This window comes from Mus pahari, chromosome 7 (genome assembly GCF_900095145.1).
Source record: "Mus pahari chromosome 7, PAHARI_EIJ_v1.1, whole genome shotgun sequence".
NCBI classification, from domain to species: Eukaryota; Metazoa; Chordata; class Mammalia; order Rodentia; family Muridae; genus Mus; species Mus pahari.
In genome coordinates this window covers 111,206,428-111,222,564 of record NC_034596.1, presented here as the reverse complement: position 1 = coordinate 111,222,564, position 16,137 = coordinate 111,206,428, and the positions used below count along the sequence as shown (strand labels likewise).

Genomic DNA, 16,137 nt, shown 5'->3' with positions numbered 1-16,137 from the left:
TCAAGAGTTTGCAAGTAACACATTCTCTCTCTCTCTCTCTCTCTCTCTCTCTCTCTCTCTCTCTCTCTCTCTCTCTGTGTGTGTGTGTGTGTGTGTGTAAAGATATTCCAAGGGGAAACATCAATATGGACACTTCACTAGAACCCCACAGATGGGGAAAAAAACTACATTATTGACTAGGAAAAAATTTCTGTAATCTTGTTGCAGATGTAATTGTCACCACAGGTTTGGAAGAATTCTCAGCAGTCTATGAAATCTGAATAACAAGATGATGGTATGAATTTTCAGTGCAATATGGTCAACCCTCACCAGTCCCAATGGTTTTGGCTTCTCCATCCAAATTCCCCCTATAAAGAGTCTGAAACCCAGAAGCCCTTGATAATGCCTCCTAACTGAGTGAATGACGAATTTAGAAACTTAAATTATTTTAAAAATATAGTTTCCCCCTTGGTCAGACCCAGCAGAAGAGCCTTCAAACTTAGACGAAAAAAGTAATTGTAAAACATGTTAAAACTGTAAAGGTATCAAGACCATTAACTCTGTTACTCTTTGCAAATCTTTGTGTATGTGTGTGTGTGTGTGTGTATGTGTGTAAGCACTGTGCTTGCCATGTGTGGGGAAAGATTTGTTCTGTGTGTATGCACACACCATGCAATGTTAGCTTTAGAGAGGGCAAAACTTCTACAAAAGGGCAGCCTCAGTATTTACGCAAGTTATGAAATGAAAAATTCCTCGTTTCCATAGCAACAGCCAGATCACATGGGATGGGCGTGAGGAGATAGGCAGCATCTTAAGTAAACACTCATTTTTTTTTTCTGTATTTTGTACATTCCTGGGTGTTTTTAGAAATGCATGCTTTTAGTGTGTGTAATAGCCATCTCAGAAACAGCCCTTCACAGTTAGAAACACGTCTGGAAGAAAAGTGACTAAAACAATGGGCCAGTCTGTGCATAACCTGCAACTACACAAAGTTGCTGTTAACGTTAGTGACAAGAATTATAAATGCAATGACATGGTTCTAGAGTGCTCTGGGGAAGCAGGCAAGCAAGCAAACCCAGACAGGGAGGCATAAAGGAAGAGGAGACACTCAAACGGGGGAAAACAAATGGACTAACAAGAAATGGATTTACAAGATAATTCAGATGAAAAGGCCTCTCTTCCCAAATATTAATATGCTCCAGAGGTGTCAAAAGCTAAAATTCTTGCATGCAAACTAAAAGTAACAATCACTGCTGTGTCTACTCTGCCAATGATCAACCCTTGCAAAGCTCTATCTACAACTGCAGAATGTGGGTGATAGGGCTCCCTGACTTTTCTGCGGCCCATTTCTAGGCTGATTCTTAAGAAAGGAAACCTTAAGATAAAACAAACAAACAAACAAACAAACAAACAAACCCCGCATGTGTATACAGGTTGTACGAATGATGCGTATGTGCTGTGCAACTCTGTAGAATGGGTTCTCTCAGTCTTTCTGTGGATTCTGGGATTGAAAGTGGGTCACCAGTTGTGGTTTGAATGAAAAATGCTCAAGTGATGAATGAACACCTGGTCCCCAGTTGGAGGTGCTGCTCCGGAAGATTGAGGAACCTTAGGGAGCTGGGGGCTGGCTGGAGAAGTACTGTCACTGCAGGTAGGCATTACAGTTTTATTTATTTATCTTTGTTCCACTTCCTGCTCACTTGCTACCTTCTTTGTGCTGATAAAATGTGATTGATTGATTGATTGATTGATCTCATACTGCTGCTGCTATGCCTTCTCCTCATGCCAGACTGCATCCCCTTGGGAACTGAGAGACAAAATAAACCCAATCTTCCTAAAGTTGCCCTTGTCAGGGTGTTCTATCACAGCAGCAGAAAAGGAACTGATATCCATCCAGGCATGTGCCCCAAGTGTCTGTCAACTGAGCCACTGCACGGGTGGAAGACAGCAAACTTTTTATTTAAAGCATGAAATCTCCAATCAACTGCAATCCTAGCTAGCGCTGATACACTTTTGAATTTTCACAGATCTGATTTAGTGTTTGAACTTGGGAAACATTTCATATCACCCATAGTTGCTTTCTCTACCGGTTCCACACTACAAACAAATGCTTAGTGACCAATACTGGAGATCAAAATTCAAATAGAACATAGAAGATGCTCACAGAGTAAGTTTGGTGTGTTGGGGATCTAGACTATTTGTATTTTAGAGAAACAGTGGTTTGGGGTGGTGATATAAAGTAGTTTGTAAAGCTACGGGGCTGATAGCAATAACCAGACCACTTGCTTGGTATTTACAAGAGTCTAATGCCATTAAGACACCATATTTGTCAAGATTTAGGAATTCCAGATCTCCGTCTTCTTCAGGACATTCTGAACTCAGAAAAACAATTCCAAATATTTAATAACTTGATTTTAAAATGTTGCTTTAATAACCTGATAAGACAGACAAGTTCTAGCTAGTTAGGCCAGATGAACCATCCATCTCATAGCAACACCATTTGACAATAAATTTTTAAAAGTTCTAGCTATTTTTAAAACATTAAAGAACAGAATGATTCTTGGCAATGAGAGGCATACTCAATTAGACCAGAGGAAAAATAAAAGCTACTGGAAGCTTCCCAAACAATGAATTGATTGCCATTATTAAATGGCATCACCCCCTCCCAAAGAATTCAATATTCCAAAGTGTGGATGCTCTAAATTTGTATGTGCATGTATGGGGAGGGATGGTTTTAGAGCTGGAAGAAATCACAGATATCTAAATCTTAATTTAGTACATATGGAAATGAGGCTTACAAAGGAAAGCTAACATCCAATTTATAGTAAAAACATTCAACTTGGAAAATTTGTTAATGGAAATTCAATTTCTCCAAAGTAATAAATGTTTTTATACTAACAAAAAATTAACTAAAGTAAACTTATACACGTGATAGGTAATTAAGAAATCTGACTTTTACATTATAAAAAAATAAGTCAGAGAAATGTTAAAGACAAAAGGCAGCTCCAGAAGAAATTTAAAAGACAAAAATGTTGAGTGTCTATCTGGCCTTGGGAGTGGAAAGGCTTTCTCCTATCTTAAAGGCACATTTTAAAGTGAAGGGGAGTAGGAATAATAGTTTCTGTTCATAAAAATAAATAAATAAGTAGGAGACAAGCTGGAGGAAAACTATATGTACTAATAACATTTTGTAACCATGATGTATTTATTCAAATAAATGAATGGAAAATGGGCCAAGAAGACAAATGGATTAAGAAGAAAGAGAAACAGATTAGTGTAAGTTACAAACTTACATTACATTAGAAAAGTTACAACTTTTCTAAAAATCATGTAAAGTCCCACAAGGTAGAATTTCTCTCTCTTCCCCAACCAGAGAGCAACTTGTCAAAGATCTTAGGGAACCCCCAGAGAGGGCGAAGGTGAGCGTGAGAACATTCTGGGCCAAGTGCTTTCGTGTGCTACTTGCTGATCAAGTAAATCATAGTACAAGCTTTGATGGGAAGTAGCCAGGCCAAAACACAAAAAGGATTGACACAGGTTGTGCCTGTAAACAGTCACTGTGCTAGGAACGAGCCCTTACAGTATAGGGAGAGACTCTTTTAGACCTGGCATAATTGGAAAACCTATTTGCTCCCAGTGGACAGGTAGCTTAGTGTGTCATGAAGTCATGAAGAAACTTCCCCATGAGCATACTGGGAGTAGCCAGGAAGGGAGAGGAGCTGTCAATCATTTCTAATTTCTCTACAGAATCCATATGTTATCTTTCCAGTTGGTAGTTTCAATCATGAAGATATGCGCCTTAAGTTCTGGCATGCTGCCCGATACCTAATTCTGGACCAAGAAACATCCATATAGAAACATCTCCTCCAGATGGAATTTGTTTTCAGAACAGATTGAGGAATTGACTAATTGAGGTCCAGGTCTATATTAAAATGCATAGAAGGGTATTTAGGGGTGTCTTATAGTTAGACCATTGGGGAGTCAGGAATGGTGATAGAAAGCAACATGTAACCTCCTTTACCTTAAGACTTGTGTTATTTATGATTAATACTGTAATAGAGTGATACCAAGGAAGTAAAAGGCACAGTGCTAATGCCTTATAGGCACGTGAGCAAGGACAGTTTTGGAAACAAACGTCTTATCACAGCCTTTTCCCTCTGGAAGTCTGTCCAGCTATCTCCACTGGATTCACTGTCCTTCTCTTTCCTCCCTGCTTGTTTTCTCATTCTCCCCTCACTGAGTGTTGGTGTCTTCTGGCTCACATCACATACCGCTTGTTTCTACTTCAGTAGCTTCATTCTTGGTCACAGGTGTTCACTCACTGTTTCTATCAATGAATGGAGGTGATAATAAATGACTATTACCAGGTCTCTAAAAAAAAAACTTGCCTCTGTGCATGAAGAAAGAAGGCTAAATCAACATTAAAAATTATCCAGGGCTTCAACAATGTGAACTTTATGTGTGGTAGGTAGCTAAATGACTGCCACATGCAGGGTTCTGCCTGAAGACAGCTCAGTAATCAAAGGGTCCCAATTCCCAGTGTCTGTGGTTCCTGCCTTCAGCTAAAGCATACATAGGAGATGTTTGCCTGTACCCAAGCCTTTGTCCTTCCATGGGGTCTCAAAGGCTGAGACATGCATCTTGTGGTTCTGCATTCAGAAAGAGAAGGCATGGTTTCTGGTTCCTCTATTCCGCACCAGGACACTCTCAAAGCCTAGGTCTTGTATTTGCATCCATCCATAGAGATCCTGAGTTAGCCATGCATGGAATGTAAGGTGTAAGTAAGAGTTACGACACATAAATGGCAAATGACAGAGGGCGGGACACTGCACAGCAAGATGGGGAATCCATGGGGAATGCACTTTGTAAAAACCTAGTAAGGATTTTTCCAGGGTGTGGTGAGTTTTCTCAGGTCTGGGCAAATTTCCTTCGTGTGCCAAGATTATGAGTAACATTGATGGCCAGGAACTTTATTAGTGACTTGTACGGAAATGGGATCTACTTAAAACTGAAATAAAGGTCAGGTGTACTTGCCAAGTTACAGTGAAAATGCCATTTAATAGTTCAGAGAGTCATCAAACCTTGTGCAGGTTTTAGTGCACAAGCACCTGGCATTCAAGTACATTCTTCAAAGGCAAATCAAGGTATCATTGGGGTGTGTGTGTGTGTGTGTGTGTGTCTCCTCTCACCCTGCGCCCCACCCCACATTGTTGCTAGGGATTGAATCCAGTGTCTTTCACATGCTAGATAAGGCCCCTCCCACTGAGCTACACTGCAGTCCTAGGTTATTGTCTTCCTTTTGTTTCAGTGTTTTATATTCTACCCCATTCAGGCTGAAAACCTTTGCCACCTCCAGGGTTTTAACCTGCAGGAGGAGTGTACTGTTGCCAGCTTGGCCACATGTATTCCTGTCTCTGCCTTTTTACTGCGTCTTTTAAAATTCCAGTCACACCTATTATTAGAGGGGACAGCATAATCTTCATAGCTTCAATTACCTTATTTCCCACCCTGTTTTATAGATATATCTGACTGTTGTTTTAATACTGAGATAATTTTTGGATATGTGCTTCCCGATGAGTATTTAATGAGAAGTACTGAATGACCCCATTTATATTTTGCTGACAAAATTATTGGTTTCTGCTTTCATGGGATGCTAATTTTCTGATGGGGTAACTGCTAATAAAGAAGGGAAATTTGCTTTACAGAAGCAGTTTATTTGGAGCTAAGGGCCATTTCAATCATGCTAGCCTTGACCCAGGGCCCCACAATATACAAATACAAGAACACCTAGGGGGTAAACCTGCATGCTCTATCAAGCCTACAGGAAACATTGCTTTTACTACTGAATTTTTGCTTCCCTTTACAGAGACATATTTACTAAGGACATATTACCAATGAAAATATTTTAATATTTTCTTGTGGTTAATGAGCATCCCAAGGAACTAATGAATCATATTTTATTTACCATCTAACTTAAGGGGACTGCTTATAAATTCTATTTAGCAGGAGCCAGTTTACGAAGGGTACAGCTTTTCACTAACAAAGCACATGGTGTTTAAAGTTTCTTCCAAAGCCTGCACTTCTCAGAGGAAAACGCTACTCCTTGAGTTCATGGTGAAAAATCAGTCTCCCAATTTGTAATGAGTCATAATATGTGATATATAATACATGATATATAATAAATATATAGTATGTGATACATATATATAATACCTGATATATGCTAAATACATAATATGTGATACATAATATAGTGAGAGTTCACTGAGCAGAGAGAACTATAGGATTCCACAACTATAAATTCAGTTTAGGATTTCTTGATGCATGTAACCATTCAAGAACTTTCTTCACAAGAGTATCACAGTAAATTCTGACTAAGGAAAATTCATGCAAGGTTTCAAGAGTTATCTATACCACGGGCCACTCTCCCTCTTCTCTGGTGGCACAAGAGCCAAAAATTTTACCTTGGTAAACTCCACTCCCACTTTGCCTTTGGGGTCACAGGATACACGCCTTTATGACTCATTTACTTTTCCTATGCCCCTTACAAATCCCTGCCCTGAGGGTGCTTCCTGCTATGGTAACTGTCTTGTAATCATCCCTATGGTGTTCAACTGTTTCTTGGATCTTGAAGATCCCCTAATCCTTTATTATGATTCACCATGCCTTCATCATGCCCAGCCACCCCTGGAACATGCAAGACACCCCTGGAACAGAGAAGACATTTATAAAGGACTGTTGAAATTCTTGACTTTGTTCACTTCATTGTAAACTAATGTATAATAAATGAGCACATACACAGAATTTTGTTTCTCTACCTTTGGTTGGGAGGAAACAATGGGGATGAGACTCCAAAATCTATTCAGCTAAGCCTAAGCACCATAGCACTGACTTTTAAAGTCCTGAATAATATCTTTTAGTTTTCAATAACAGTAGACAAATTTTTAAGTCAAAGACAAAGCCAGGGGAAGAAGCTTGGTTGGAAAATGCCTACCTAACATGCCCCATACCCTAGTTTCATCCCCAGCACCTCAGAAGACGGTGTACAATGCTCTGAGGAGGAGGTGGTTAAGGATCCAAAGCTCAAGGTTCAAAAATGTGTGAGGCCAGCCTAGGATATAGGATGCTCTCTCTTAAAACATGAGCAGAACTGAACCAAGCAAAAAGTTAAGGACAAAAGTTTTCATGGAATGGCAAATAGGAACATAGTCTCGTTTTAAGACAAATATGGGTACTTAGCATGCTTATTAGAAAAATGTGTACTGTACACTTGCCCACAGTCTGTTAGGCTCTGTTAGGATATTTTAATTCTCCTCTATTTTTGTTACCTTAACACAACATTCAGGGCTGCTAGATACCAGATGGGATTTTTTTTCCTTCCCACCCACTTCCCACCATGGGAGGAAAAGGGATTTTTTTTTTCATTCTATATGAAAATCTTTTGTAAATTCCCTTTCTTCTTCTTTTTCAACTTAAGTATCAGAATCACTTTAGATCAGGAAACTTTGTCTGAATCCATATCAAACAGAGTAAGGTGCATTTACATGAGTGCAAGCCAGACAGTCACCAACAGAAGCTTCCTCATTGCAGCTACATGTCAGATCACAACTTGATTTACAAAGCCATGGCTGAATACAAGTCAACCTCTTAAAGACTAGCGGTGACTCAGTGGTATATCTTTTCAGGGAAAAGATAATAAATTGAAATAGTGCCATAAGTAGACATTCTATCTTCTCTGGAACTGAAGCCCCCAGAGCTGAGCTCTTCCTCAGACCTTAAATGTACACACTGATTACTGCCTTATGCAAAATAAGAGTGAAGAACATGGGAGAGGAATCAGAAAGCAAGCTTTCTAAGTAGTGGGGTGTGACCCATCCGTCAACATCAAACCCACCCCCACCCTCAGAAGAGGAATCTCAAATGCTAAACCCAATTGTTCTCTCTCACAAATCTTCACAAGACCTTAGTGTTCTCCCCAGTCTTGTGGTCTAAGATCAGTATCAATGTTACTATAAACACTAGACTAAACTCACATGGTCTTACATCCTCAGGCCTTTGTCACCTGGTCCTCCTACCAAGGGCAGGATGCTATGGCCACTTGACTACTCACACAGTTGCTATGCTCTCTCAAGCCATCACGCTTGTCTTTCCTCTCTCTACATGCTCAGCAATCCTTATCTCTCTATTCTTCTAACCGCTTACATTCTGCCTTCTCCTTGGGGAAGTCTGTGTACCTTTCTTGACGAGACTTTTCTCTATTCATAGTGTTCACATACCTGCAATCCCACCTCCCCCATGGGTAACTGAACTTAGTCTTGGATTCCCTTGTAGAGCAACAGCAATACAAGGGGAATTATGTCTGGACAGTTCCCTGGGAGGGAGGCACATCATCAGTTGGTACCTCCACCTCTCTACTCTTCCATAGCTCTTTTTTTCCATTCTTCACTGATGCATGATTCTTATAGAACCTCCATCTGATGGGGCATCGTTTCCATAACAATCTGTCTCCACATATCTGCTATACACCTAAATAAAACCAGTCTGCCAAGGAGTTATAGTGTTACTTGTTCAGACAACAGCTGATAAAGTATTGACATAGTTATATTAGTTGAGATCACTCATGCATGGAAGTAGAGAAGAAAAGCATTATAGCGTAGCCAAGGTTCTAGAAAGAGCTACCATGAGAGTGGGGTCAAGGGAGACAATAGCCAAGAAAAAAAAATCTGGTTTCCAATATATCATTTTAATTATTTCCTAGCCATGGTGGAGATAATGTGGCTATTTTCGTTTACAAAAAGCTAATAAACTTAGGGAACACTTGTACAGAGGGAAACAAGATTCTTTGACAACAAGAGTTTGAGAAATCAAGCTGAGTCAGGATCGACTTTCTCATCTGGGCTTTCAAAATAAACGTGAATATATTCAGAAAAAAATAACATAATAACGAAGTTCTCTCTCTTAAAAATCACTGAAGCTAATTTAAAGGCGGGAGAGGGGAGGACAGAATTTGCAATGGGCTTCTTCTGAGAACCCCAAACAACAGTTAATGAGCAGATGGCTCCACCAGACAGCACGAAGCAGCCCTGAGACACACTGGTCGTCTAGCTGCCATTTGGAGAGAGAAAAACAAAGTCTAGAATTCCAGGAGCACACACAGTGAACCTGTTCTCAAATGGGTGGAAGAATGTGACTCTGAGAACTGTGTTTGCTGGGTAATGGTTCTCATTCTCAACACCTGTAGAGTGGAATTACTGAGACTTCATTAAACACTGTCTTGAAAGAGCCTGTGTTCTTTATGTTCAAAACTATATGCTCAAAAATTTTTAAGTTTAAAATCTAGATTAAAAACTTCTTGTGAACAAAAATTACCATCTCCTACCATTTGTGTTCCTTTGAGGCCATATCGACACTGATTTGAAATGGACCAAAATAATTTACTCAAGGAAGCCCCTTTTCTATGAAAAGATAGCTTTGATACTAGCCCAAACCCAAAGTCAGGATTTTGTTATCAAGAAAAGTAACGTGATTTCAGTGCAGTGACTTCTGTTTTATAAATGGGCAGCTTCAGGTCTTAAGAATTAACTATTACATCTGATTTCTGGCGTTCAATAGAAATTTCTATTCATATTTAAATAGTTTTGGGGTTAAATCATTTTAATGGAAAACTTTTATGGGATACTGATGGGATTTGGAATTATTCTCATCTAGATGTATAGTACAAATTTGAATATAAACTGTATAACAACAACAAAACCCTTTCCTTTTCTGTATTTTATAGAGAGTAAAAACATTTCCACCCTACATGTAGCCCTACTTTTTAAATAAAACAAAGTCATAGGAACAAACTTTGGGTATGTAAACTACGGGTGACAGCAGTCGGATATTCTAAACTACTTCTCAGCAATCCTTAAACAAGGAGCCCCTTTGACGTCTGCAGAATTCCAGGATGAGGCTGCAGGAAACAGGGAAGAGGAAATTCCTGTCCAAAGGGAGTGATAGCCAGCTTTCCCTGGGGTAGGCAGCAGTACATGCCAAGATTCAGTTTCAGCATGAGCCAAGTCCCCTTCCCACCCATATCTCATGAGTGAATTAGAGAAGGGGAAGGAAGTAGGGTGGGTCCTCAGACTTAACAAAGGAACTGAAGAAAACTGGGTGGGAAGAGGCAGGGTGGAGACAAAACCCCTCAGGAAAGTCCTGCCTAACAATTGCTTACATGCACATTCTACTAGTGGACATTGGGGAGTCAGTATGGGAGCTGCTGCTGGTTAGCTAATGCTCAATGTAATGAACACAGAGCATAAGGTGCATTTCAAGAGAAACAGTTTCAGTTTTCTGGTCAACACTACACCTATCTTCCAGAAAACCACACCCACATCTGTATAAAAATGTCAAGATAACTGTTTTACTGGTGCTAAAATGGGAAGAGTACCAAGTACCCGAGGCTTTCCTTATCTTGCCTCCCCCTCTCCCTAAGGTGTCACCGCATCACTGTATCCCCTTCCACCAGGGATGCTGGACTCATTCATTCCTCCTTCTTTTCCTCCTCCCCCCCCCACACCATTCTTCAGAGAAACCAGGACTCATGTCATTTTAGGTTCCTTTCTCCTGTGTGTCCTTACTTCAGTGACAAGGGGTTTGGGATTATGTACACCAGAATTTAGCCAGCCTAACTCTACCTAGTCACCATCAGCTTCAGCTTCCCAACTGGACAGACTGGAATAGTCTTCAATTAGAATTGTTTAAATCCAACTCAAACTTACTTTTAAAATTTTAAAGCAAGGTCAAATTTTATCTCTGGTATAGGAAAGATTCCAGTATCCCCAGCCGTAAATCCCCCTCCTCACACAAGTTTATCTCTTCGGGTCCTCAATGTGTCTATCCTGTGGAGCTCTCTTTTAATGACTTTTCTTCACAACTAGATTAACTTCTTGAGGAACAGGAGCCAGCAGTTATTCTAGATTCACCATGGTATCAACAAAAGTAAAAGTTTAGTGAATGAATGAATAGGAAGAGAATATTTTAGAATGACAGTATTAGTCAGACTAACTCAGAAGACATAGGTCAAAAGAGCAAGCCTAACATTCATAGGGACCTTTTCTGAACGAAGCAGATTGCATTGCAGCAAATAGCAGCATTTGGGCAAATGACCAGTTAATTTGGGCATAACCAGAGTTGCTCTCTGCTAGAGATATTTCAAGGGGATTGTTCTGGAATAAGAAACAAAAAACACCTCTATATGGTCTCTATACCATTAGCCAGCTAACAACTCATAAAGCAGATATGCTTTAAGATCCAAGACAATTTCAGCATAGCCCAGGGAGACAGAGCAAAGCCAATGCAATGGCCTATGTGGTTTGGGGACAAAGCTCCAAAGGGAATAACCATTTTGTGATAAACAGAGCATCATGGCCAAGCATGTTGGTACAGATCTATAATCCCAGCACCCAGAGAGACAGGATTGGAGGACCATAAATCTAAAGCCACACAGAGCCACATAGTGAGGTCTGCCTCAAAAGACAAATGTAAACAGAAAAACAACACAAACACCCTTGTTTCTACGCTGTATTCAAGAAACAACCAGTACTCAAAAATTATTGAATATAAAGAAGAACATGCATTCTCAATTATGAATCATCAAGCTCTGTCACTTCATGCCCAAACCGTTCCTAACATATACCGCCTTCTCAGTTCCCACAGGCTAGCACCTCTTGTCCGACTGACTACAACAGCTCTGTAAGATTCTTGCCAACACTTCCCTCTTCCTCACCCAGCTATTCCTCTGAACTGAAGCCAGATAGGCCTGACAAAGCCCACGACTGCCCATGTTACTCGTCTTCTTTGATGGCTCTCCTTTGCCAAAAGACAAGTCCAGACTCACTGGGGAGGCTCACTTGGTCTTTCACAACTGCACTCTAGCTCTCCTTCCAGCCCACCTGTTCCTTTCCCCAGGAATCACCAATAGCTGGTCCCTCTGCCTAAAATGCTCTTCCCTGCTATGTCCTTCTCTCTGAACACCAGTCATCCTACGAGGTCAAGTGCAGAATTCCTGTTTGCCCCTTTCCTCTACTGACACAACCACAGAATTAAGACTCACAAATTCTATGCCTACGTAAGAGGTTCATTTCCTCACAGAGTTAATGACTGAATGTGAATTCTCCCATCAAAATGTTTAGAAGACACTGTCCTATTATTGCCCTCTCGTTTAAGCCTCCACATACTAATTATCAACACCTAGAAATGAGTGCTGCCTAATTTTGCCTATAGCTAGTTAACAGAACATAGTTACGCCGAATGATTCCTGAGAAACATGATAATTGCAATTCTAAATTTTTCTTCCTGCAACTCCCTGGCATAAGCACATAGTGAAACATTTTTATGATTTCATGAATTTATAATCATAGCATTTGTCCGTTCAAGAAAATACTAAAAGCGTCCACTCAGAAGGCCCTAATTTGTATTAGGCCACTAAGAGTAACAAGGGCTTTGTTTTGTTAACTATGCCATGCATAGCAGTTATCCCTCAAAGTTGCTTTCCTATTTGGGCACATACTCATGAGAGGGACGTTTTGGAACTGGAGAACAGGGTACACTAAAACAATAATCCAGTAGGCAGTTGGGATTCTAACTTAAATGTTGCCATTATTTATTTAGCTAGCTTCAGCCAGGAAAGGTAGATGAGATTTAAAAATGACAAAGGACAGGAAACCTGTGCACAGCTGTAGGGCTGGGTCATTACTGTGGAATAAGGAGAGCAAGCAGCAGACTTGAGCTGACACTGCTGAACTGCAGCTTCCTCTGGACTGTGTGCTTCAACTGAGCTTCCCTGAGCAGGAGCAGAGGCCTGGGATTGCAGACTAAAACTCATGAGCACTCAACTTAGCAAAAGTATTGTACAACAGATTCTCAAGATATGAAAGGTTAAAATACGGGCAGAAGGCATGGAGTTTTAGATAATGATTGTAAAAACATACAGGCTCCTAATATACAGCCATTCCTTTACAAAAGAGTGCATCAGCTTCAGCTCGGTTGCTGACTGGCTCAAGTGGGGTCATCCTGCAGATGGAGAGTTAAGCTGGATGGGAAAGTCTGTGTGGGGAAAGGCATAATTCCAATGTTTGTTTAAACATTTTCCCTCTTAGATGCAAACATTTCAGAGATGTGATTGCATCAATCATACGACATTCATGCAAGAACTAAAATACATTCCTGTCCTGTTTTAGAGACTTCAAAAGGTTTAAAGGCAAAAGCAGCAGCAGCAGCAACAACAACAACAACAACAACAACAACAAAATAATCATAAGCCAAACTGCAAATCTTCACACTTGAAATTTCTTGATCCTTTAAAAATCTTACCAGTGACTAGCACTAGCTTCAGATTTCTACATTTTGGAGGGAATCTCAATCTTACTAGCTGTAACTATAATGTTCTGAATTATAATAATTACAAAACAAAGGCAACACAGGTGCCCTGTGAACAGCACAGAGTTCTTCATGGCCTGAAGCCTATGGTTAGTTCCTGCAGAATGAGACTCTACCATTTTTCTTTGAACAACTCTGCCCTATTTCAAGTTGTCACCAGTTCAATGCATCTGATTTGCAATCACCCATAAGATACAGCACTCATTTAAAAGACTACTAGGAAGGCAGAACACAAGCAATTGCACTATGGCATGTTTTCACACTGTCAACAGACTCATGATGCATCTTGAAATAAAAAGGCATATGAAACCTGCTGGTCTCCTAATTAAAATGAATCCAAAGGAGTAGGAGCTTAAGAAATTGAAGCTACATATTGAAATATATAAATATCCCAAGGGCATGACTAGGTAAGGATTAAGCTGTGACACAGGCAAGCTTTTAAAAGCAAAGGATGCTTTTAACACCTTAAACAAGTACTTGAACTTCTTGGTAATACCCAGCAATTGGCAGATGCTGAATCTTCCAACTATAAAGCCAACAGCTAGCCCTACAACATTTCCGTCTCAAGGCTCTGAAATTATCTTTATCATTCCTTCTACTTGAGATACCAGACATTACAGTACCAAGCTGCTAAACTATTAAAAATATTCCATGTGAATAAGCTGAACAACTAGCCATGGAGGTCCCAAGCCATCGCTTGCTCGGGAAAACCCTGTCACTTGTATTGACGGACCTGGGGCTGAAAAAGCACATAGCAGTTTCTTCTCCCCTGGCAGAGTTTGAAAATGTGAAAAAAAAAAAAAAAAGTTATAGCCAGAGAAAGACAGAGAACTGTTCTCCTTTGTGAGCAGTCCTGGACAGCAAGAGTGAAGTCTTACAAACAACAATCAGAGGATCACAATACGTGGCAAAAGAAAGCAGCTACATTGTCTTCCCAGCTTGAGGGCAGCATTCTCAGCTCTAAGGCTCCAGCTGAATAATGGCTTTCAGGGGACTAAGCAGCTCGTCCTTTCCCCCGGCTTTCACTGTATCCACACAATATCACTCTTGTTGGAACATAGCACTCAGAAGCTACTGGGAAGTCTCCATCTGACCCGCCCTCAATGAGAGCAGCTATAATCTGTTTTTCTGTCCTTATCTATTTCTAGCGACCCAGGGTACATTCCTTTGGAAATGAGATCCGTGACCAAGATGAACACAAAAATACATCGGAACATTCATTTAAAAATCTATAGTCACTGTACTATGTAAAGGAACAGGATTTCCAGTGTAAGACCAGGAAGCTCACAATTATGATAGATATGCATTCGTAGTTAAGTTTTTATATGACTTACTTCTGAGAGGAGTTCTACAAACCTAGTCCAAAATCACTAGATTAAGAGTTCAGAGCATCTACTATCTTTACTAAGAAGGGTGCTTACAAAGGCCAAATCCTAAACAATCACAATAAAATATTTGTGCCTTCATATCACAATAAAATATTTGTGCCAAGCAGAATCATTTTCCAGCCATTCAAACCCACATGCCCAGGAGGAAAGGGCTTACCTGTTCCAACTTCTCCGATTCTTTTTTTTCTGTCTGTAAAAACTGACAGTTTTCTCTTGCCAACTTATGGACCAGCTCAATACGTCCGATATCATCTCTCTCTTGAAGCTTGCACATCACCCCAGCCTTCAGAGTTGGAGAAAAAGCGAAGATATACTTAAATCCACAGTCCCAGGACATGACACCACCTCAAAGTTCACCTTATAATAAGCGCATTTTTAACTGTGACCCGAATTAAATCATGGCCTTCATAAAAGATTTTTGCCTCTCCAAAGTTAAATCTGTGTTATTTTAACGTAGAGCGATACCATGCTAGAGACTTCAAATTGAGAGCATGTATCAGTCTACTTTAAGAGCTGGAAGGGCAAACTAAATCATTTGCTACTACGTGTGTGCCTGATATGCTGGCATTTGTTTGTTCCTGACAGCCTGTTTCCTGTTACATAAGCAAAGCCTAGCAAAAGGTTAAAAATTCATGGGAAAGTTAGCCAGGAACCACTCTGGCAAAAAGGGTGAAGTGATACAGTCCTAAAAATAACAGTCTACAACTTCCCAATTCTTTAGACGGAGTGGATCATTCCATGGACAAATACAGTTAGCAAGAAAGTTTTGGAATAAAATTTTTTTACAACTGGAAAATTACTATGAGGACATAAGTAAAAGCATTCATGAGCCTTTAGAAACAATTCACCAAGCATCACGCATTTCTTTATATATTGAGGTCTTAAGTAGGCATAATAGGAAGGAGGTGACTCATTTAGAACAGGAAAAAAAAAGAGGTCATTCTAACACAGAGACTATACACTATTTCTACTCAAGTTCTTTCCCAAATGGTTCACACAGATATACTGAGGCATGATCAAATAAAGAAACCTGAAGTTAGCCGGGTGGTGGTGGCGCACGCCTTTAATCCCAGCACTTAGGAGGCAGAGGCAGGCAGATTTCTGAGTTCGAGGCCAGCCTGGTCTACAAAGTGAGTTCCAGGACAGCCAGGGCTACACAGACACAGAGAAACCCTGTCTCAAAAAACCAAAAAAAAAAAAAACAAAAAAACAAAAAACAACAACAACAAAAAAAAACAACTAAAGTTAACTTAGCAAGATTAATCAAAACCACTGAATCTTTATTTACCCAATATAACCTACAGGATTTGAATATACTCAGTAATGTGACCAAATATGGGAAGGGGGTTTA

At 40.1% G+C, this 16,137-nt stretch overlaps 1 protein-coding gene across 1 annotated transcript in view; it reads right to left on the bottom strand.

Moving 5' to 3' along the window:
- The window catches only part of Rapgef5 (Rap guanine nucleotide exchange factor 5), a 105,427-nt gene extending 90,113 nt beyond the window's left edge, over positions 1-15,314 (bottom strand). The window contains exon 1 of the mRNA XM_029540618.1: positions 14,944-15,314. Coding sequence (XP_029396478.1) covers positions 14,944-15,123 — 180 coding nt within the window. The 5' untranslated portion in view covers positions 15,124-15,314. The remainder of the gene's footprint in view (positions 1-14,943) is intronic.
- Positions 15,315-16,137: the final 823 nt, after the last annotated feature.